Source organism: Eleutherodactylus coqui, chromosome 8 (assembly GCF_035609145.1).
Source record: "Eleutherodactylus coqui strain aEleCoq1 chromosome 8, aEleCoq1.hap1, whole genome shotgun sequence".
In the NCBI taxonomy this organism is placed as follows: domain Eukaryota; kingdom Metazoa; phylum Chordata; class Amphibia; order Anura; family Eleutherodactylidae; genus Eleutherodactylus; species Eleutherodactylus coqui.
This window is the reverse complement of record NC_089844.1, coordinates 81,768,097-81,790,238: the sequence shown is the minus strand read 5'-3', so window position 1 is coordinate 81,790,238 and position 22,142 is coordinate 81,768,097. Positions and strand designations below refer to the sequence as shown.

The 22,142-nt window shown below is 42.3% G+C and overlaps 1 protein-coding gene across 1 annotated transcript in view; it reads right to left on the bottom strand.

The window, feature by feature from the left end:
• The window catches only part of LOC136576556 (sodium channel protein type 2 subunit alpha-like), a 200,256-nt gene that overhangs the window by 128,226 nt on the left and 49,888 nt on the right, over window positions 1–22,142 (bottom strand). The window contains exon 3 of the mRNA XM_066575925.1: window positions 6,104–6,222. Coding sequence (XP_066432022.1) covers window positions 6,104–6,222 — 119 coding nt within the window. The remainder of the gene's footprint in view (window positions 1–6,103; window positions 6,223–22,142) is intronic.

Genomic DNA, 22,142 nt, shown 5'->3' with positions numbered 1-22,142 from the left:
CTGCCGGCAGAAGGTGAGTATACAATTTTTTTTTATTTTAACACATTTTAGGATGGATTGCAGGGAAGGGCTTATATATTTAAGCCCTTACCGACAATTCATCCCGGGCTCGCCCGCAGCGCATTGCTTTCAATGGAGACGGCTGTATTGCCGTCTCCATTGAATGCAATGCGCTGGACAGCTCCGGCCCGTTTCTAATGAAACGCGGCTAGGAGCAGATTTTCGGGCGATTTGCGGGCGACTTGCGCGCAGCGGTCACGCGATTTGCGGATGCGCATCCGTCATGCGATCCGCAAATCGCGCGAAAAATCGCCCGTCTGACTAAGGTCTAATATTGTAAGATGAAGGCCCAATGTCCAGGGGTGGATTGGATTTGCGGAATCCACGAGTAAGATCCGCAAATCAAGCCGCCCATAGGGAAGCATTGGGTACCTGCATTTCATTTTACACCTGCGGATTTGTTTTTATTTGATCTGCGGATGCCACGTGCGGATAATAAATTATAGCATTCTCCTTTTTACCGCAGATCATGTGCGGATGTTCTCCATTCATCTCTATGGGAGCTTATGATCCACAGTGTGGATTCACTGCGGATTTGAAGGTAAAAAAAAATTAGGGAGGTGGGGAAAAGGCTGGGAGGTGGGGTTGCAGATTTTTTTCCACGCAGATGAACCGCATGCAATAAAAAAAATCAATTTAATGATGACACGCAGTGCATCCGCTGCAGAAATCCGCATGAAAAATCTGCGTGTGCCGTGGACATGAGGCCTAAGAAAATAAGAATAGATGTAATATACTGTACATAGAATAGACATAATAAAAGGAAGAGTAAACACAATAAAGGAAAAGTAGACATAATAAAGGAAGAATTACAGAATTTTAAAAATACCAACAGAACAATATGTGATGAACTGTTATATAACAATCTGTGGAAGAACCATCTTGAAAATCCAGTTATGTGCGAAGATAAAATTATAACAATTGACAAAAAAAGTCAGGTTTAGATTTCAGACTACTTTCTTAGATTTTTATCAAGCAATGCATTTCATATTTGTCATTTGGCTAATATAGAATTACATTTTATAAAAACTTTTCAGCTCTCTTGTCATATTTGTTTCAGTAAACACTTGCATTGTTCCGAAAACAACAATTTTGGAGCATCTTTCCTTAGAACTCTCTGCTGCACCATTCCTCTAATATTCCTCCTGGAAAGGCATGAAAAAGTTGACCTGGGCATTCTCCTTGTCAAAAGAGTGTGCCCTAGAAAGTCTGATGACAAGCAGAACTGATTAGACAGTATCAGACTGTATAGTGACATAGCCCTTTAACAAGATGGCAAATTTATTCATACGCTACATTTTCAGAAGAAATAATGCAGGGAAAACTCAATGCTACAAAAAGATGCTCCAGAAGTGTGTGCTGAATATTCATTTAACTTTTTTATTTTTATAGTGCCATTATATTTTATCATCCATCACAGCAGGGAAACTCATGTAAACACTTACAGAGATAGCAGACATACTACACAAATAGTATAGGCACACCACATTCTCTACAGCACTTGTCTAGGGCAGCCGTTACCATTCACATTGAATGGCCCATGTGCTATACTTTTGCCATAGCACACCAGCACCATACATGTTAGCACTGCTACATCTATAGATACTGCCCTTGGCCAGATTTGAACCCACAACCCAAGTGCCACAATGCAATAATCTTAACCAATGAGCTTCTGTGCTGCACTCAATGCAAGTATTTACTGAACAAACACTGTGCAATATTGTTCTTGGACAAGACAAATTCTAAGGGTGCTTTTAGACCAGCCGATTTATCGCTTGAATGAACAAACGAGCGAATGACGTCATATTTAGTTCATTCACTCGTCCAGTCTGTTTACACAGGTAGATACATCGTTAGCACGTTCAAACGAGAAATCAATGAGGATTGTTCAGTCTTTCACATTCACTGTATAAGTGAAAGAGAGGGACTGAATGAGCGCAGTTGAAACCAAACAAGAACTGAACGAGCCAGCGATGATTTTTATGCCTGCATAAAGTGAAGAACGAGCAAAAATCGACCGATCGTTCAGTTGTTGGTTAACATTTAAACCAAAAGATTATCGCTTATTTTAATGATTTTTTTGAACGATAATCATTCTGTCTAAAAGCACCAAACAGTACAAATAAAATGTGATTGTTCTCAGCAAGAGAAACCAATTAATCCTGTAGATATGATACATTTTGATGGCTAACAAAAATACATGATATTATAGCAAGCTTTCAGGCCTTAGTCACACGGGCGTTTTTTCCCGCGATTTGCGGATCGCATGACGGATGCGATTCCGCAAATCGCGTGACCGGGGCTGAAAAATCGCCCGAAAAAACTGCTCCTAGCCGCGTTTCATTAGAAACGGGCCGGAGCTGTACAGCTGTACAGCCGGCTCCATTAAAAGCAATAGGCTGCGGGCGATCTCACGATGAATTTTCGGGAAGGGCTTAAAAATATAAGCCCTTCCCGGAAATTCATCCAGAAATGTGTAAAAACAAAAAAAACAAAAAAATACTCACCTGGTCTCGGCAGACGGAGTTCAGCCGCGGCCGGCCGGCAGTTCTCCTGAACTGCTCTGAGTAGTATTCAGCAGCCGAGGATTTAAAATCCCCACCTGCTGAATGAACCGCCTCTGATTGGTCACAGCCTCACCAATCAGAGGCAGCTCTCACTTACCCATTCATGAATTCATGAATGGGTGAATGAGTGCTGCCTCTGATTGGCTCAGCGCAGGGACCAATCAGAGGCAGCTCTCAGCTGAATGACAGTTGAGAGCTGCCCCTGATTGGTCCCTGCGCTGAGCCAATCAGAGGCAGCACTCACTCACCCATTCATGAATTCATGAATGGGTGTGAGTCAGAGCTGCCTCTGATTGGTGAGGCTGTGACCAATCAGAGGCAGCTCATTCAGCAGGCGGGGATTTAAAATCCCCGGCTGCTGAATACTACTCAGAGCAGTTCAGGAGAACTGCCGGCTGGCCGCAGCTGAACTCCGTCTGCCGGGACCAGGTGAGTATATATATTTTTTTTGTTTTTACACACTTCTGGATGAATTTCTGGCAAGGGCTTATATTTTTAAGCCCTTCCCGAAAATTCATTGTGCGATCGCCGGCAGCCCATTGCTTTCAATGGAGCCGGCTGTATTGCCGGCTCCATTGAATTCAATTGGCAAACATCATTCTTCTCTGCCACAGCTGTTACAGCTGTGGCAGAGGAGAATGATTTGTCTGCTATATGTTCTCAATGGGGTCGGCGCTGCTGCCGCCGGCCCCATTGAGCGCATATAGAGAAGAGAACAGGAATCGCAGATCGCAGATAGGTGCGATCTGCGATTTCTGTTCTATAAGTTATCGGACGAGCGCATAAAAGGCGCTCATGTGTCCGATACCATTGCAAAGCAATGGTTTTATAAAATCGCCGGACGCATGCGCATGCGCAAATCGTGCGAAAAAACACCCGTCTCACTGAGGCCTCAAACCTACTCAGGGTTCTTCCTCAGGCATAATCAAATAGATCCGAAGAGGCATGGATATATATACACATACATATGACAAGGCAGAGACATGATGTGATTAATTTGCACTTACATTTTTTTTTACCAAAGCAGGATGAGTAGAGAAATAAATAAATACTTCAATAGTCCACTGATAAAGATGTGAAAGTTTTATGGTCACTAAATTAGTGTTAGGGGGTGAACAGCCCAGAGTGTTATCTGTGCTGTGTGCTGTGCTATGTCATACCTCCCAGTCACACATGACTCCTCTTAAAGAATTTAGGCCTATGCTGAAAGTGTCAAAGTTTATTATTAGTTTGTACTCCCAAATTATTTTATGGTTTTGTGACTTGAAATTGCCTTTCAATATGGCGACTTTCATATGTTTTATGTCATATCCGTGACTAGAAAAATGCTCCACCACAGGTAATTCTGTCTTTTATTCTTTAATTGTATAGTGATGAGACCTCATCCTCATTTTCAATTTTTGTTCTGTTTCTCCAACATAAAAAGTCCCAACAGAACATTTACTGCACAGGATCAGGTACACAACATTGGCCGTGGAACATGTGCATGTCCCAGGGATCTTATAGTCCTGCTGTGTATTGGGAGATTTGTATCCTGTTTTTGGTCAGTACATGTGAGCAGGTCTTACTGCTCTTTATCTTGCATGGATAAGTTCCTTTCATGCATCAAAGGGCAATACACTCCTGATTATAAAGTTCCTCAAATTTGGAGGCTGCCTGTTACACAGAATGGGAGGGTCCGGGAATATGTTTTTCAGACGGTTATCCTTGGGTAAGGTATGATGGAGTTTCTTTGCGGTTTTCCTTAGGACCTCTAGCTGTGAATTGTAGGTCACTATTGGAGGTACATGATCATTTCCTCCCTTCTCTGTGTATTATAGTAGTTGATTTCTGGGTATCCTGGTGGTTCTGGTAATTTGGTCATCAACTGAGGTTGGATAGTATCCCTGATTTAAAAATGTCTTTTTAAAATGTTATAAATGTTCCTCTCTGTCTGTTGGGTTGGAAAAAATCTGGTTGTATCTGATGACCTGGCTGTAGACAATGGACTTTTTGATGTGTTTAGAATGGAAATTGTCCCATTTGAGGTATGTGGGCTGATCAATCATTTTTTTGGTATTGGGATGTCTGTATTGAGTTTTTTGAAATTTTTATGGTGGTGTTCAAAAAGTTGATTTCAGTTTATGAGTAGCTTAATGTAAGGTTTGTGGTGGGGTGAAATGCATTGAATGTCTCATGGAATTTTATTAGTTTTTGTTCGGTGTTGGTCCAGATGATTATAATGTCATCAACGTAGCGGAAGCAGGCCAATGGTTTGCTGAAGCAGGAGGCCAGAAAGTCACTCTCCAATTTTGCCATGAAAAGGTTGGCATATTGCGGTACCATGTGACTGCCCATGGCGGTTCCGGTGAGTTGCAGAAATATCTGTTTGCCAAAGGAGAAATAATTTGGTGGGATTCAGAGGCAACCCCATTGGCCTCAAGGTGTACCTGGCAGGAGGTCAGTCCATCTTTGTGTAGGATGTTGGAATATAACAATTCCACATCTATGGTGGCCAGGATGGTGCCATTGGGGAGGGGACCTAGGGTTGATAGTTTGTTCAGTAGATCTGTGATGTCCTGCAAATAGCTGGTTGTGTTTCTCACCAGTGGTTTGAGGACACCTATCCATCCTGAGGTTCCTTCAGTGAGTGTTCCCACACCTGAGATAATTGGCCTCCCTTGGTTGCCAGCTTTGTGTAGTTTTGGAAGCATGTAGTATGGTCCAACTTTTAACAGTGGCCTAAATTCTTCAAGAGGATTCATGCGAGACTGGGAAGTATGAGAAATATATAGCACAGATAACACTCTGGCCTGGTGACCCTCTAACTCTAATTCAGCGACCATAAAACTTTCACATCTTTATCAGTGGACTATCTAATATTTATTTATTTCTCTACTCATCCTGTTCAAGTAAAAAAAAAAAGTGCAAATTAATAACATCACGTCTCTGCCTTGTTATATGTATGTATATATGCATGCCTCTTTGGATCTATTTGATTATGCCTGAGGAAGAACCCTGAGTAGGTCCGAAAGCTCGCTATAACATCATGTATTTTTGTTAGCCATTAAAAGGTATCACATCTACAAGATTACTTAGTTTCTCTTGCTGAGAACAATCACATTTTTCTCTACTGGCTAACATGGTGCCAAACTTTTTTCAGTACAAATAAAACATAGTTAGACAATATCCAAGCAGAGAACCTACAAACTGGTCAATAGCCATGGTCTGAGAAGTCCTACGAGGCTTGGTTCAGGCAGTTTGTTGATGTAGTTTGTAGTAAAGTTTGGTAATCAAACATAAGTGGACACAAAGGAAAGAGAAGAATATAAGTCATCTATGCTTTTCTTTCCTTTTGGATGCATTCACGGCTTTTGATAATCAGACTACATCGACAACTGCATGTGTATGGAGCCTTATACCAAGAACCTTATAACTACATATTTACTTTTTCAGGTTGCAATCATGTATGAATTTTAATTATTAGAAAAGGATATGAATGTACCAAAATCTTTATTGAATATCTTCTAACGGGGTTCAAGGGAGTTAAAATGTACAAGGCAGACGTGGCACTGAAGCGGAAGATTGCTTTCCCTCTATTCAATACTATAAAGGTCTAAAGAGAAAGAAAACAGAAATGTGTTAGTTAAAGGGGTTGTCTGAGAATTAAAGTATACCTGAATTTTCAAAAAACTTTTCTGAATAAGTTGTCATGTGTGTACATGAAGAACAACACCCTTTCTAGCCAACTTGCATCCAGCAATTTTCCCATTTCCCCCTCTCCAAGGTGTATATATGATTCTTAATCCTCTCAACACGGGTGGGAGGATGCTAGCTGCTGAACTTTGTGCGCTGTGCTCTATAGACTGTACACAGAGAACTGAAAAACTCCTGGTCTCTATTTGTCTGTTATACACCTACATACATAACCTCATCATGTAGGAGTATACAGAAATATTTAGTAAAGTGCATGTGTATAAAGCAGTAGATATCTCAGCATTGGATCCAACATTCACATCTGTGTGTATCTCCCTCCCCCTCCTTTCTGCTCTCTACAAACAGTTCAATGAGCAGGATGACTCATCCCACTGCTCTGCAGTCCCACCTAGTGTACACAGTCAATCATGTAAGAGCAGACAGTGAATAACAGGATAGGGGAAAATAGACAGTACTTTCGGGTGCTTTTTCAGCACAAAAACATTATTTTAGATAAATAAATAGCAGTTTTACTAATTATCACACCTGCTATCATATAAGCATTACGTTATTTGAAAAGTTAGTGTCCATTAAAAAAATTAAAAGCATATATACCGTATTTTTTGCTCTTTAAGACCCACTTTTTCCCCTCCAAAGTGGGGGTTAAAGGGTCAGTGCATCCTAAAGAGCGAATATGCCGAAATCAGACCCAGCCAGCAGCTGAAAAGGATTGCAAATCCTTCTCACAGAGCTGCTGGCTATCACATACAAAGTAGGCACAGAAGGACAGCCAAGCGGTCTTACAACAGCTGATTGCTGGAGTCGGGGGAGCAGCAGTGGGCTCAGTGATCAGCTGCTGTACAGGCGGGCGCGACTGCTATGGAGCCAACAGTGTGATAAAGATCGAAGGTCAGCTTCATAGCAGTGCCCATACAAACAGCTGATTAGTGAGAGGGAACTGCAGCCTTCCCTCATCAATCAGCTGTAGGCATATAGATGGCTCTTACAACTGCCAGCTGCATAGAAGAGAGAGGGGGAGAGAAAGAGCTGTCTGTATGGTTTGTACATTTGAGCCCATAATGAGACGTGCCATGCAGGGCTCCTAGAAAGTCCTGACAACTACTGGAATCATCATTACATTGTCACTCATTGTCTTATTTCATTGACCTCGGAAAGAAGGTGAAGGAACTAGGAGCACAGGTCGTCTCCTCATCCATCTTCCCAGTGGATGGCCATGGGATAAGAAGATGGAACAGGATTCTAGAGGTGAACAACTGGCTACATCGATGGTGCCGTCAGCAAAGGTTTGGATTTCTAGACCATGGAGTGAATTACCTATATGATGGACTGTTGCTAGAGACGGGTTTGCACCTTACAAAAACAGGTAAACATATATTTAGTGGGTGCCTTGCTTCACTCATTAGGAGAGCTTTAAACTAGAACAATATGGGAAGGGAAGTGAAAGGCCAGTTAAAAATATACAGCTAATTAATACACTTGAGAACCTTGCTATTAGAAGTGGAAAGAAAGAACAAAGACAAAAAATTCAGGAGGAAAGTAGAGGAGCAAGAGTCACCGATCACAAACTAAAATGTTTCTGCACAAATGTACAGAGCATGGGAAACAAGAAAGGAGAATTGGAGCTCCTAACACAGGAAGAGAAATATGATGTCATAGGCATCACGGAAATTTGGTGGAATGATACACATGATTGGAGTAGAAGGTTTGAAGGATACAACTTATTTATAAGAAACAGACGTAAAAAAAAGGGGAAGAGGTATTGCGTTGTATGTTAGGAAAACATTCATCTCCACCGAGATTCAAGCTTCAGAGCATGGTAGTTCTGTAGAAACTGTTTGGGTAAGAATACAAGGAGAACAACAGAAAGGACACTATTGTACGCATTTACTATAGGCCGCCTGGACAAGCAGAAGATATTGATGAACTCTTTCTACATCAGATGGCCAAAAAGCATGACATAGTGATTATGGAAGATTTTAACTATCCAGACATTTGTTGGGAATCTCTCTCAGGTAAAAGTAATGGATCCAATAAATTCTTATCCGCTCTTGCTGACAACTTTATCTTCCAAAAGGTAAAAGAGAGTACAAGGGGATCTGCTATCGTGGACCTAATTCTTACCAACAGGGAGGAAATGGTTGAGGAAGTAAGGGTGGCTGGGACCTTAGGAGGCAGTGATCATTCTATACTTGAATTTTGGATAGAAAGGGAAGGAAGACCTAAGAAAGCTCGGACCCCACTGCTGGATTTCAGAAAGGCAGAGTTTAATGAACTCAAAAAGAGGGTAGGAAGACTCCAATGGCTGGATGTTCTTAAAGGGGTTCTGACACGAATAAGGTTTTTATGCCTTAACCCCTTGAGTGGCGGGTTTCCTACCACCCTGCCATGCCCACCAGGGCAGGTTTTTTAAAATGGTCTAATCATTGAATTTCAACTAATTTTGCAGTTGCGTCTCAAGAGCCATAACTTTTTCATTTTTCCATTGACATGGCCATATAAGGACTTGTTTTTTGCGGGACAAGTTGTGATTTTTTTAAACGGGGGAGGAAAAAAAGAAATGGGGAAAAAAGAAAAAAAGGGGCCATGTCATTAAGGGGTTAAATAATGTATTAACTTCCTTCTCTGGGTCATTACGATGCATGGATACCACATGTGTGATTGTATTTTTGATTTTTTACAAAGTAAAGGGAGACAAGTGTTTTTATTATTTTTTTTAATAATTTTTTAACTTTTTTTTTTTTTTTTTAATTTTAATTTTTTGTCCCTTTAGGGGACTTTCACAGGGACCCATCAGGACCCCCTGATCACATTCCGGGGGTCCTATGGTGACAGCCCTTTACATGCTGCAGTGACAGCCCTTTACATGCTGCAGTCACATAGACTGCAGCATGTAAAGGGTTAACACAGCAGAGATCGGAGGTTTTCTCTGATCTCTGCTGGAAGAGCAGGTACCTAGCTGTCCTCTCACAGCCAAGCACCAAGCTCTCCCTGCCACAGAGACCATCAGCTTGCTTCTGACAAGCCGATGGTCTCTATGGCAACCTGTAAACAAAGCAGGAGATTGCCGGCAGATCGGCAATATCTTCTGCTGGTTTTTCAAAGTCCTGCACTGCTCTATGTGGGTCTGTGCAGGCAGAGCACACTGTCACAGCTTGTGGCATTGTGCTCTGCAGCTCCCATAGTGATACATAGCCCGATGGAGGGGACATGCCTGACGATCGATCGGTCCTGGCCAGGCAAGGTCAGTAAATTTTTTTTTCTCATGTTAGAACCCCTTTAAGGACAGAAATGTTCAAGAAGGTTGGTAAATATTGTGAAATGAGATTCTCAAAGCACAATCTTACCAATCCCTAAAAGAAGAAAGAATGGGAAGAATTTAAAGAGACCAGGAAGGATAAAAACAGAACTTGCACACGTTAAAAACAAAGAAAAATATGTTCATCAAATGGAAAGAGAGAAGAATATCTAAAGAAGAATATAATGCGGTCTGCAGACACTGTAGGTCAAGTGTCAGAAAAGCTAAAGCTAATAATGAATTGAGGCTTGCAACAGAGGCCAAAAGCAATAAAAAAGGATTTGGGGGGTATTTCAAAAGCAAAAGTAAATTCAAAGATGCTATTGGATGCTTACAAGATAAAAATGGTGAATTGGTTAAGAATGATGTTAAGAAGGCCGAATTTTTAAAATCCTATTTTGTATCTGTTTTCTCTCAGAAAGCAGATGGAACATCAACTGATGTTCCCTGTGCTATTGGGGGAATAAAAGAATGCAGGCTATCAGTAAGCAGAGAGATGGTGAGGAAACATTTAGCTAACTTAAATGAATTCAAGTATCAAGGTCAATATGAACTACATCCTCGTATACTAAAGGAAGCAGCAGAGGTAACTGCTGAGCCACTTGACATATTCTTTGAAAATTCCTGAAGAACAGGAGAAGTCCCAGAAGATTGGCAAAGGGCAAAAGTTTTCCACATCTTCAAAAAAGGGAAGAAGGTGGATCCAGGAAACTACAAGCCTGTGAGCTTGACTTCTATACCAGGTAAGATCTTTGAACAAATTATTAAACAGCGTGTATGCAAGCACTTGGATAAAAATTGAGTAGTTAACCAGAGTCAGCATGGGTTTGTAACAAACAAGTCATGCCAGACGAATCTAATTTCCTTCTATGACAGAATCACCAACTGGATTGATCAGGGAAATGCAGTGGTTATAGTATATCTTGACTTTAGTAAAGCATTTGACAAAGGATCTTATACCTTATTGAAAAAATGACCAAATATGGGATTGACAAGGCAACTGTTAGGTGGATTCACAACTGGCTGAGTGATTGTATTCAAAGAGTGGTCATAAATGGCTGCACATCTAAGTGGAAGAATGTATCAAGTGGGGTACCACAGGGCTCTGTTCTAGGCCCAGTGTTCAACATTTTTATAAATGATCTGGAGGAGGGAATTGATGGGAAACTGATCAAATTTGCTAACAACATAAAGCTAGGAGGGATAGCTAACACTAGGGAAGAGAGAGAGAGTATTCAAAAGATCTAGAAACATTTGAACAGTGAGTGGCGACTAACAGAATGTTATTTAAGAAGGAGAAATGCAACGTCTTATATCTGGGCAAGAACAATGAAAAAAGCACATACATAATGGGAAGAATTTGCCTAAGCAGCACATGTGAAAATGACTTGGGTATACTAATTGATCATAGACTGAACATGAGTCAACAATGTGATGCAGCAGCCAAAAAGGTAAACACAATTCTGTGATGTATTAAGAGAAGCATAGAGTCTAGAATATGTGAGGTAATTATCCCCCTCTTCTCTTCCTTAGTCAGACGTCATCTGGAATACTGTGTCCAGTTCTGGGCACCCCAATTTAAAAAAGACATAGACAAACTGGAGCAAGTTCAGAAAGGATTTACCAAGATAGTGAGTGGTCTGCAAATCATGTCCTATGAGGAACGGTTAAAGGATCTGGGAATTTTTAGCTTGCAAAAAAGAAGGTTGAGAGGAGACTTAATAACTGTCTACAAATATCTGAAGGGCTGTCATAGGGATTAGCCCTATTCTCATTTGCACAAGGAAAGACTAGAAGCAATGGGATGAAACTGAAAGGGAGGAGATACAAATTAGATATTAAAAAACAACCTTCTGACAGTGAGGGTGATCAATGAGTGGAACAGGTTACCACGGGAGGTGGTGAGTTCTCTTTCAATGGAAGTGTTCAAACAAAGGCTGGACAAATATCTGTCTGGGATGATTTAGTGAATCCTGCACTGAGCAGAGGGTTGGACCAGATGACCCTGGAGGTCCCTTGCAACTCTACCATTCTATGATTCTATGAGCTCTTCAGGATCCTGAATGCCATCTGCAGAGTTAATCAAACATGGCATTCAGGGCTCCTGGAAACCTGAGTGAATAGTAATAAGATCACCATTAGGGCTTCTGCACACTTGCGTTTTTCTTGCGCTTTTTTTTCACACGATATCGTTGTGTTTTTTTCATGCGATAGCCAATGGGACTTTCTAATGTTAAAAATGCATTGCAAGTTTGTATCCTTGCAATTTTTGTGTGATGCGTTTTTAACATTAGAAAATCCCATTGACAATCACATGAAAAAAACGCTGCGATATTGCGTGAAAAAAACACGCAAGAAAAACGCCAGTGTGCAGGAGCCCTTACATTTACACTCAGCTTTCCTCCTGTAATACCTCCCTGCCTGGTCTGAGGGAGTTCAAAATATTTTTTTCCATTTGTTCCTCCTCTAAAACCTAGGTGCGTCTAACCCGGTGCGCCTTATAGAGCGAAAAATACAGTGTAAATATATATAAATTTAAAAAAGACTAGTGGGAAACCATCAGAGCATCTGTGCTGGATTGGAGAGGGATTGAAGAGATGACTACTGTTTTTTTTTCTAATTTAAGGACATTTGTTGCCTTTTTGTTTTTTAGAATTCTCGAACAAACCTCTTTCAACACAAGTAAATTATTTGCAACAATTCACTGTAGATATTTACATAAAGGAAAATATGTCAGAAACTTGAGAAAGCTGAACCACGCTGGACAAAGGCTGAAAACATGACATTTTATACAAGATAATATAAAGTATATTTAGTAGCAAAGGAGAAGACAACAATGTCAGGCATCTACATTTTGCTAACCTATACATAAAGTTGCTTCAATTTTCATTCAAGCATTCAAGCAATAACAAAAACGGTTCTTTACTATAAGGGAAAAACATTGAACACAATAGATGCTTATTTACAGAAAGTTTACAGCTTTGATTTCCCAGTATATGACAATCCATATTCAGCTTTGTCTTAGGAAGCTTCAAGTATCTTCCCTGCATGCTTATGACCTACATCAATTACGACTTCCTCTATCCCCTTAACGACCGGGCCATAGTGTTTTTACGTCCTCCCAAAGTGGGCTTTATTCTCTGAGGACGTAAAAACGTGTCCTGCAGAGAATAAGGCCCCTCGGGCTGTGGACGTGACAGCTCCATGCTGTCGGTGCCCGCAGGTAGTCGACAGCATGGAGCTGTCATCCCGGGCTGCGGGGACACCCCCCCCCCCCCCCCGGCATTGCGATCGGCGCTATCCAATGGATCGGATCCATGAGGGGAGGTGAAAATACTCACCTCGGGTCCTCTGCTATGTCCCGATGTCCCGGGACCCGAAGTGCCCGTCTGCGCATGCGCGCCCGATGATTGACATCGGGCGCGTGCACAGAGGGGCTCGAGCCCCGGGAAATTCAAAATCCCTTTGCTCCTGGCTGCCATGTGTAGCCAAGAGCAGAGGGATGTCACTGGGGAAATGATCACTGTCATCCAATGGATGACAGTGATCATGTAAAGTTAAAAAAAAAGTGTAAAAAAGTTTTAAAAAGTTTTTAAAAAGTTTAAAAAGCATACGTTTCATCTTCCCTCACAGATCATATCCGTAAGGGAGGATGAAAGTACGTACATAAGGCCCCCAGATTTATCCGCGGACCTTACCCCAGCTTCTGCGCACATGCCCATCACCAAAATGGCGGACGCATGCGCAAAAGCTGTGGATTGCCAGGATAATTGAAATTCTCCCTGCTCCTGGCTACAAAACTGGGCCAAGAGCCTGGAGATTTCACGGAGGGCCGCGGTGAGCGGTTCCTGATCACGTGTTCGCTGTTATACAATGGATAATGGCGATCACGTAAAAAAGTTTAAAAAAAAAAATTGAAGTTTCATCTCCTCTCACCGATGCGATCGGTGAGAGGAGATGAAACTTTTTACTGGAGGCCTCCGTATTTGCACCCCAACGCGATCCTCATCCGTGAACTTACCCAGATTCTGCATATGTGACCGCCGGCAAAATACCGGACACATGCGCAGGAGTCGGGGAGCCCAGAAAACTTAAAATCTCCTTGCTCCCAGGCAACCAACGGTCGCCGAGAGCCTGGAGCAGTGGCGGGTGGCCTCGTTGAGTGGTCCCTGGTCACGTGATAAAAAGGTAGCGATCTACCTTAGGTCGGTCTCACATGACTGGATAGGAATTACGGATTCCTCATGCGTCTGATCCGCGGTAATATGCAGATCAATCGCATTGGATTACACAATTCCGCTCACATTAGCGGGTTGGAATTGTGTATTCCACTCGCAGAAAAGAGAACGCAGCAGGTTCTATTTTACCGCGGCTATCCGCAACATAGAGCCCATTGTGCTCCGTGGTCATGGATATACCCCTGCCCATACGCAACTACGTTGTATACGGGCTGCGGGTACCCGCGTCATCGCTAACCGATGGTGCGGGAAATACAAACAAAAAAAGGTGTACTGAGCATGACCGCCCGTGTAAGTACGCAGTTATGCGCAGTACATTACGCGGCCGTACGCAGGGTCACAGCCGGGCTCACAGATGGGATCCGCTGCGGGCCTCCGCAAGCAGATTCTCCCTACGGCTGCGTGAGCCCGGTGTTATTCAGACCGCTACCTGTAATACGTATTTTACAAGAAGCCCCGGGAACGCTCGCTTTCATGCAGTTCCAGGAGCAGCTTGTTGAGCGCCTTCTGTGCGAGACTGCCACACCTCATCAAGCTTACGGAGACTCACAGAACGCCACTTTTCACACCCCGTCCCTGCCACTAAGGTCACGAAATACCCCCAAAAAGCATGAGTGGAGGGGGGATACACGGTTTTATTGGCCCATGGGCCCATTCCAACCAGCCTTTGTAATTACCCCTGTCTTCGGAAATACCACACAGTTCACATTATTACTTTTATCTAAGATTTGCGAACACCAAAAAGGGCACGGAGTGTGTGTGGGGAGGGGGGGGGGCGGAATTTTTAGGGAGTCAATTTTTATTCCGTACAAATAAGCAATGGGGCCTGGAATTTATTCAGTTGTGCCCTGAAATCCAACGGGTGTTCCCTCCTTTATAGGCCTTGCCATGGGTCCTGTAAGTAAATTAGGGCCACAATGGGTATGTTTCTGAACTCGGGACAAACGGGGGTATCCATTTTGGGGTGAACGTCTTCATTCCTATGTACACTGTACAAAAAAACACTGTTTTTAAATTTTAAAAATTGCCAAAAAAATTGAAAAGCGTAACTTTTTCCTTCTGCTTTGCTTAGATTCATTTAAATACTGTGGGGTCAAAATACGCAGTACACCCCTAGATGAAATTGTTAAGGGGTCTAGTTTTCAAAATGGGGTCATTTGAGGGGGTTCTTTATAGTTTTGGCCGCTCAATGGCTCTATAAGTGGGCAATTGGGCCTGGAATTTATTCAGTTGTACCCTGAAATCCAACGGGTATTCCTTTCATTGTAGGCCTAGCCATGTGTCCTGTAAGTCTATTAGGGCCACAATGGGTATGTTTCTGAACACGGGACAAACAGGGGTATCCATTTTAGGGTGTAAGTCTTCATTTATACGTGTGCTGTACAAAAAAAACTGCTTTTAAATTGATGCAATAGCCCAAAAAATGAAAATCGTAATTTTTTCTTACTGCTTCGCTTAGATCTATTCAAAAATTGTAGGGTTAAAATACACAGTACACCCCTAGATAAATTCGTTAAGGGCTCTAGTTTTCAAAATGGGATAATTTGTGGGGGTTCTCTATGGTTTTGGGCGCTCAAGAACTCTACAAGTGGGCAATGGGGCCTAAAAGGACTTCAAGCAAAATCTATGTTCTGAAAGCCACCAACTACTCCTTTCATTTTGGGCCCCGTTGTGCATGCGGATATAAGATTAGGGCCACAATGGGTATATTTCTGAAAACAGCACAAATAGGGGTATCCATTTTGGGGTGCAAGTCTTCCTTCATATGTGTGCTGTATAAAAAAAGCTGTTTTTAAAATGACAGAATTGCCAAAAAAAACAAAAATCCTAATTTATTCCTTTTGCTTTGCTTGAATTTATTCAAAAACTGTGGGGTCAAAATACACAGTACACCCCTAGATAAATTTGTTAAGGAGTCTAGTTTTCAAAATGGGGTCATTTGTGGGGGTTCTATATGGTTTTGGGCGCTCAAGAACTCTACAAGTGGGCAATAGGGCCTAAAAGGACTTCAAGCAAAATCTAAGTTCTGAAAGCCACTGACTACTCCTTTCATTTTGGCCCTGTTGTGCATCCAGATATAAGATTAGGGCCACAATGGGTATGTCTCTGAACACGGGACAAACAGGAGTATCCATTTTTGGGTGCAAGTCTTCATTCATATGTGTGTTGTACAAAAAAGCTGTTTTTAAAATGACAGAATTGCCAAAAAAACGAAAATCACAATTTTTTCCTTCTGATTGGCTTGAATTCATTCAAAAACAGTGGGGTCAAAATATGCAGTACACCCCTAGATAAATTCCTTAAGGGGTCTAGTTTTCAAAATGGGGTCATTTGTGGGTGTTTTCTATGGTTTTGGGCGCTCAAGAACTCTACATGTGTGCTATGGGGTCTTAAAGGACTTCAAGCAAAATTTCTGTTTTGAAAGACACTGACTACTCCTTTCATTTTGGGCCCCATTGTGGACTCAGATATAACATTATGGCCACAATGGGTATATTTCTGAACACGTGGGAAACAGGGGTATCCATTTTGGGGTGTAAATCCTCATTTTCATGTAAACTATAGGAAAAAAATATGTCTTTAAAATGATAGATTTGCAAAAATATGAAATTTTACTTTTTCTCCTCTAAATTGAATTAATTCCTGAAAAAAACTGTGGGGTCAAAATACTCACGACACCCCTCAGTGAATACACTAAGGGGTGTAGTTTTTAAAATGGGGTCATTTATGGGGGTATCTATTATTCTGACACTCATGGGCCTTTCCAATCTTGGCTTGGTGTAGGAAAACAAAGTGTTCCTCAAAATGCTAAAAAGTAATGTTACATTTGTACGTCTCCTAAATGGTTAAAAAAAAAACGAAAGTTTTTCCAAACAGGCTTGGTCACTAAGGGGTTATGATCTACACTATAAAAATTGTTTAAGATAACTAACAAAAATAAGGCAAAGTTCCACTTCTCTGCTGTCCCTAACGTTGCTGCTCTTGACATAATCTTAAATCGGTTTTCATTATTGAACAGAGCCCTATAGGAGTGCATCACTGTAACACTGTAATAAGGTTAGCATTATGTAAGCCAAATCAAAAATAGCCGCATACTATATGATACTATTTTCAGCTCCTACTTGTGCAATAGCTAAAAGTTGGCTGCATATTTACATTGTTCAAGAATGTCCTCTACATCATAGATCTAGGTTAGAGGAGTTTTGCATTAAGTGCATGTGATAAGCAAATGAGTGTCAGCAAATAGATCATGCACCCCACCTCAATTGCTTATTAGGGTATGCAGCGTCCTGTAGGGTGACTCCGAGGAGCGGGGAGGGTAAGATGCTGGCTTGTAACAGCGGCACTTACCACGCTCCCTCCCAAAGGGATGCACGTAGCCTCGACCAGGGCAGTGCTGGGCCTCTTTCGGACACCCCTAGGAGAGGGATGCCCAATAAACATGAGAACAGGAATAGTAGTTGTCACAGGTGACGCCACTGTTCCGCTACACACCGGAATGACCTTTGGCGAAGAATAAAGGAGCTGCAGACAGATATAACGTACCTCAGGTCCCTTGGGAACAGTCAGGGCCTGGCAAAACTTTACTTGAATAAAACTTCAACAGTACAAGGCAGAATAAATAATGTTCCAAGTGTAGGCATTAAGACAGACTTGAGTAAGAATACCTCCACACAGTGATCTCTGACTTCAGGACGCCTGTGTGTGAACAATTGAAGACGCGTACCTCCACCTGGCGGTCCCAGACTTCAGGACGCTGGATGTGTGAATTAGAGACAAGTACCCCTGCACTGGGCCTTGGGAAGAACTCACTCACGATTTGCTCATACTCTCTCTCCACTTTAAAACCACTTCACTTGGTAGTGTTGGGGGTCTGCCTGCTGCCACCCTGGACCACTGAATAATGGAGGATCAGTGACAACTATTTATATATCGATAAGCACACTTGGACTACAGGTGCAGAGGGGATAGCTTCCTTACCAGGGGTCCCCGCTTGGTGCCAGGTAGGTCACCTATTAATTTTTCAGTAAAACCTGCTATATAAATAATCCACTTGGCGTTTTCCCATTCATTTTATCTTAGATCACGGCTTGCTCACGCTCTCTCTCCACTTGGAGGCTCACTCTTCTCTCATGCTAGAACAGTCAATCCAGGAAACCTCTCTTCTTTTTCCATTCTTCACTACATGAGTGTTGAAGGTACTTCCATGTAGCTGACACTGGGTCACTACAGTTGCTTTTACATAGGTGAAATTATTCAGCATAAATATTGTGGAATTTGAAGTTGCGGAATTCCATACCAAAATTCGCGGACTTTGATGTTCAATCGCTGCCATTTTCATTCCACATCAGAATATGCACATCCGCAGTCTGGATTTTGTCCACAAGAACACAAATTTCGCAAGGTTCTTGTGTAATAATTCTGCCATTGTCAAAATACCCTTATAGGACACCTACTTATTAAAAGGGCACTCCTTATTTTTAAGGTGAGCCAGCCTGACTATCACTAATCACGGTGCTTAAGGCTGTTGAAACTTTTAGCAATAAGCTGAAATCTGCTGTCTGGCACACATTTCCCCATCAAACATCTTTTCAAACTCTCCCTGACTACTTGTCCATTCTCAAAAAGCTATAACTTGATCAATCATCTCTGCTCAGCTACCATCCCATGTCACTGCTCTGATTTGTATCAAAACTCCTAGAACTGCAGGTCCACCTTAAACTGTCGTCCTCTTCTCTCTCTCTTACTATTCAAGCAACAACAATTGGGCTTGGGATCCCACCACTCCATCAAAACTGCTATAACCAAAATAGCAAATGATCTGCTAATTGCAAAAGCCTCAAAACATTACTGTGTGCTCCTCCTCTTAGACCTGTCTTCTGCCTTTGACACAGTTGACCACTCCCTCCTGTTACAAACTCTCTCCTCTTTTGGCATCATAAACTCAGGCTGAGCCAATTAGGGGGCAGGTCTGACTCACACCCCCTTCACACCCACTGCCGGCCGCGCTGAACTCCGTCTGCCTGGACAAGGTAAGTATATATATATTTTTTATTTTTACACATTTCTGGATGAATTGCAGGGAAGGGCTTCTATATTTAAGCCCTTCCCGACAATTCATCCCGCGCACGCTGGCAGCCCATTGCTTTCAGTGGAACCGGCTATAAGCATGTAACCCAGGAGAAGTGGCAGCGGAGTGTCATGCAGGCAGTGATTGTGCTTTGTTGGAGGTAGTGTGGTGCTTAGCTAAGGTATGCATTGCTAATGAGGGTTTTTCAGAAGTAAAAATTGTTGGGAGGGGGGGGGGCACTCTTGCCGCTATTGTGGCTTAATAGTGGGACTTGGGAACTTGAGATGCAACCCAACATGTAGCCCCTCGCCTGGCCTATCCGTTGCTGTGTCGTTCCCATCACTTTCTTGAATTGCCCAGATTTTCACAAATGAAAACCTTAGCGAGCATCGGCGATATACAAAAATGCTCGGTCGCCCATTGACTTCAATGGGGTTCGTTACGCGAAACGAACCCTCGAGCATCGCGATAATTTCGTCCCGAGTAACGAGCACCCGAGCATTTTGGTGCTCGCTCATCTCTACACAACATCCTTCTCTGTCGTCTCCAATCCAATGTCTTGCATCCCTCCAAGCCATACTCAACTCTACTGCCCAGCTAATACACCTCCTTCCCCGTTACTCACCTGCCTCTCACCTCTGTTAAACCCTTCACTGGCTACCCATCGTCTAGACAATCTAATTCAAGATATTATCAATAAAATACAAAGCTGTCCACAACATTTCCCCTTCATACCTCTTTTAACCTAATATCCCGATACCTCCACGCATGTTATCTTTGGTCCTCCCAAGACCTGCGCCTCTGCTCTTCCCTAATGTGCCCTTCACATAATCGTCGCCAAGACTTCTCCCCTGCGTCAACTACACTTTGGAAATCACTGGCCCAACAAATTAGAACCTTCTCCTTGAAAAGCTTCAAATGAACTAAAACCCTACAGTATCTCTTCAGAAAAGTCTACAGTATACAGGAACCCTGCTGCTACCACAACATGAGTATCTTCTACTCTCTCACTTACTGTCTTCCTTCCCTCTACCTTGCCGAGTGCAAGCCCTTGTGGACAGGGTCCTCTCTCCCTCTGTTTCGATTTGTCAGTCATGTAGTAGATGTTTATTGGTCCTGCCCTTTTATGTATGTAATATATTTAAACTCCTGTTTGCATTTGTACAGCACCCTGGAAATAACAGTGACTTAAAATAAATATCAATAATAATAATAATACAGCGGCGAAGGAACAACACTTTTAAACAGCTCTCTAGGTAAACAATAGACATTTTTATGGGTATTGCAACAACTTTGTCAATGTGTGTTTATTTACTTGTATAATATGGCTGCCTGCTTCTATGTGATGTAGAACACGGCTGCGGAATGTTAGTTGCATTTCTGCGTGTGTTTTGACGTATTTTACTGTAGATTTTGTGCGTACAAGTTGTGCACAATTGCGCGCGAAAAAAAAGGTCTTAGGCTGGATTCACAAGATCATATTTGCACATGAAAATTTTGTGTGTGCATAACACAGAAAATAGAACCCATTAATTACAATGGGTTAGTGCATATCACACATATAACACTAGGCTGGCTGGGAGGAGAGCTACAGGCAGCCGCATGGAGAAGTACTGTGAGCCTGGCGGCGGGGAGATCAATGAGCAGATATCTCACTCTGCAACTGAAGGTCCACCACCAGGCAGCAAAACAAGTCCCCACTCCCCTCCAAAAGAAAATTAGGTATATGTTTGCAAAGAAAGTATATGCAAATGCAATTGAATATCAATATACACTACCGTTCAAAAGTTTGGGGTCACATTGAAATGTCCTTATTTTTGAAGGAAAAGCACTGTACTTTTCAATGAAGATAACTTTAAACTAGTCCTAACTTTAAACAAATGCACTCTATACATTGCTAATGTGGTAAATGACTATTCTAGCTGCAAATGCCTGTTTTTTTGTGCAAAATCTACAAAGGTGTATAGAGGCCCATTTCCAGCAACTATCACTCCAGTGTTCTAATGGTACAATGTGTTTGCTCATTGGCATAGAAGGCTAATTGATGATTAGAAAACCCTTGTGCAATCATGTTCACACATCTGAAAACAGTCTAGCTCGTTACAGAAGCTACAAAACTGACCTTCCTGTGAGCAGATTGAGTTTCTGGAGCATCACATTTGTGGGGCCAATTAAACGCTCAAAATGGCCAGAAAAAGAGAACTTTCATCTGAAACTCGACAGTCTATTCTTGTTCTTAGAAATGAAGGCTATTCCATGCGAGAAATTGCTAAGAAATTGAAGATTTCCTACAACGGTGTGTACTACTCCCTTCAGAGGACAGCACAAACAGGCTCTAACCAGAGTAGAAAAAGAAGTGGGAGGCCGCGTTGCACAACTAAGCAAGAAGATAAGCACATTAGAGTCTCTAGTTTGAGAAACAGATGCCTCACAGGTACCCAACTGGCATCTTCATTAAATAGTACCCGCAAAACACCAGTGTCAACATCTACAGTGAAGAGGCGGCTGCGGGATTTTGGGCTTCAGGGCAGAGTGGCAAAGAAAAAGCCATATCTGAGACTGGCCAATAAAAGAAAAAGATTAAGATGGGCAAAAGAACACAGACATTGGACAGAGGAAGACTGGAAAAAAGTGTTGTGGACGGATGAATCCAAGTTTGAGGTGTTTGGATCACAAAGAAGAACGTTTGTGAGACGCAGAACAAATGAAAAGATGCTGGAAGAATGCCTGACGCCATCTGTTAAGCATGGTGGAGGTAATGTGATGGTCTGGGGTTGCTTTGGTGCTGGTAAGGTGGGAGATTTGTACAGGGTAAAAGGGATTCTGAATAAGGAAGGCTATCACTCCATTTTGCAACACCATGCCATACCCAGTGGACAGCGCTTGATTGGAACCAATTTCATCCTACAACAGGACAATGACCCTAAACACACCTCCAAATTGTGCAAGAACTATTTACAGCAGAAGCAGGCAGCTGGTATTCTATCGGTAATGGAGTGGCCAGCGCAGTCACCAGATCTGAACCCCATTGAGCTGTTGTGGGAGCAGCTTGACCGTATGGTACGCCAGAAGTGCCCATCCAACCAATCCAACTTGTGGGAGATGCTTCTAGAAGCGTGGGGTGCAATTTCACAAGCTTACCTCAACAAATTAACAGCTAGAATGTCAAAGGTGTGCAATGCTGTAATTGCTGCAAAAGGAGGATTCTTTGACGA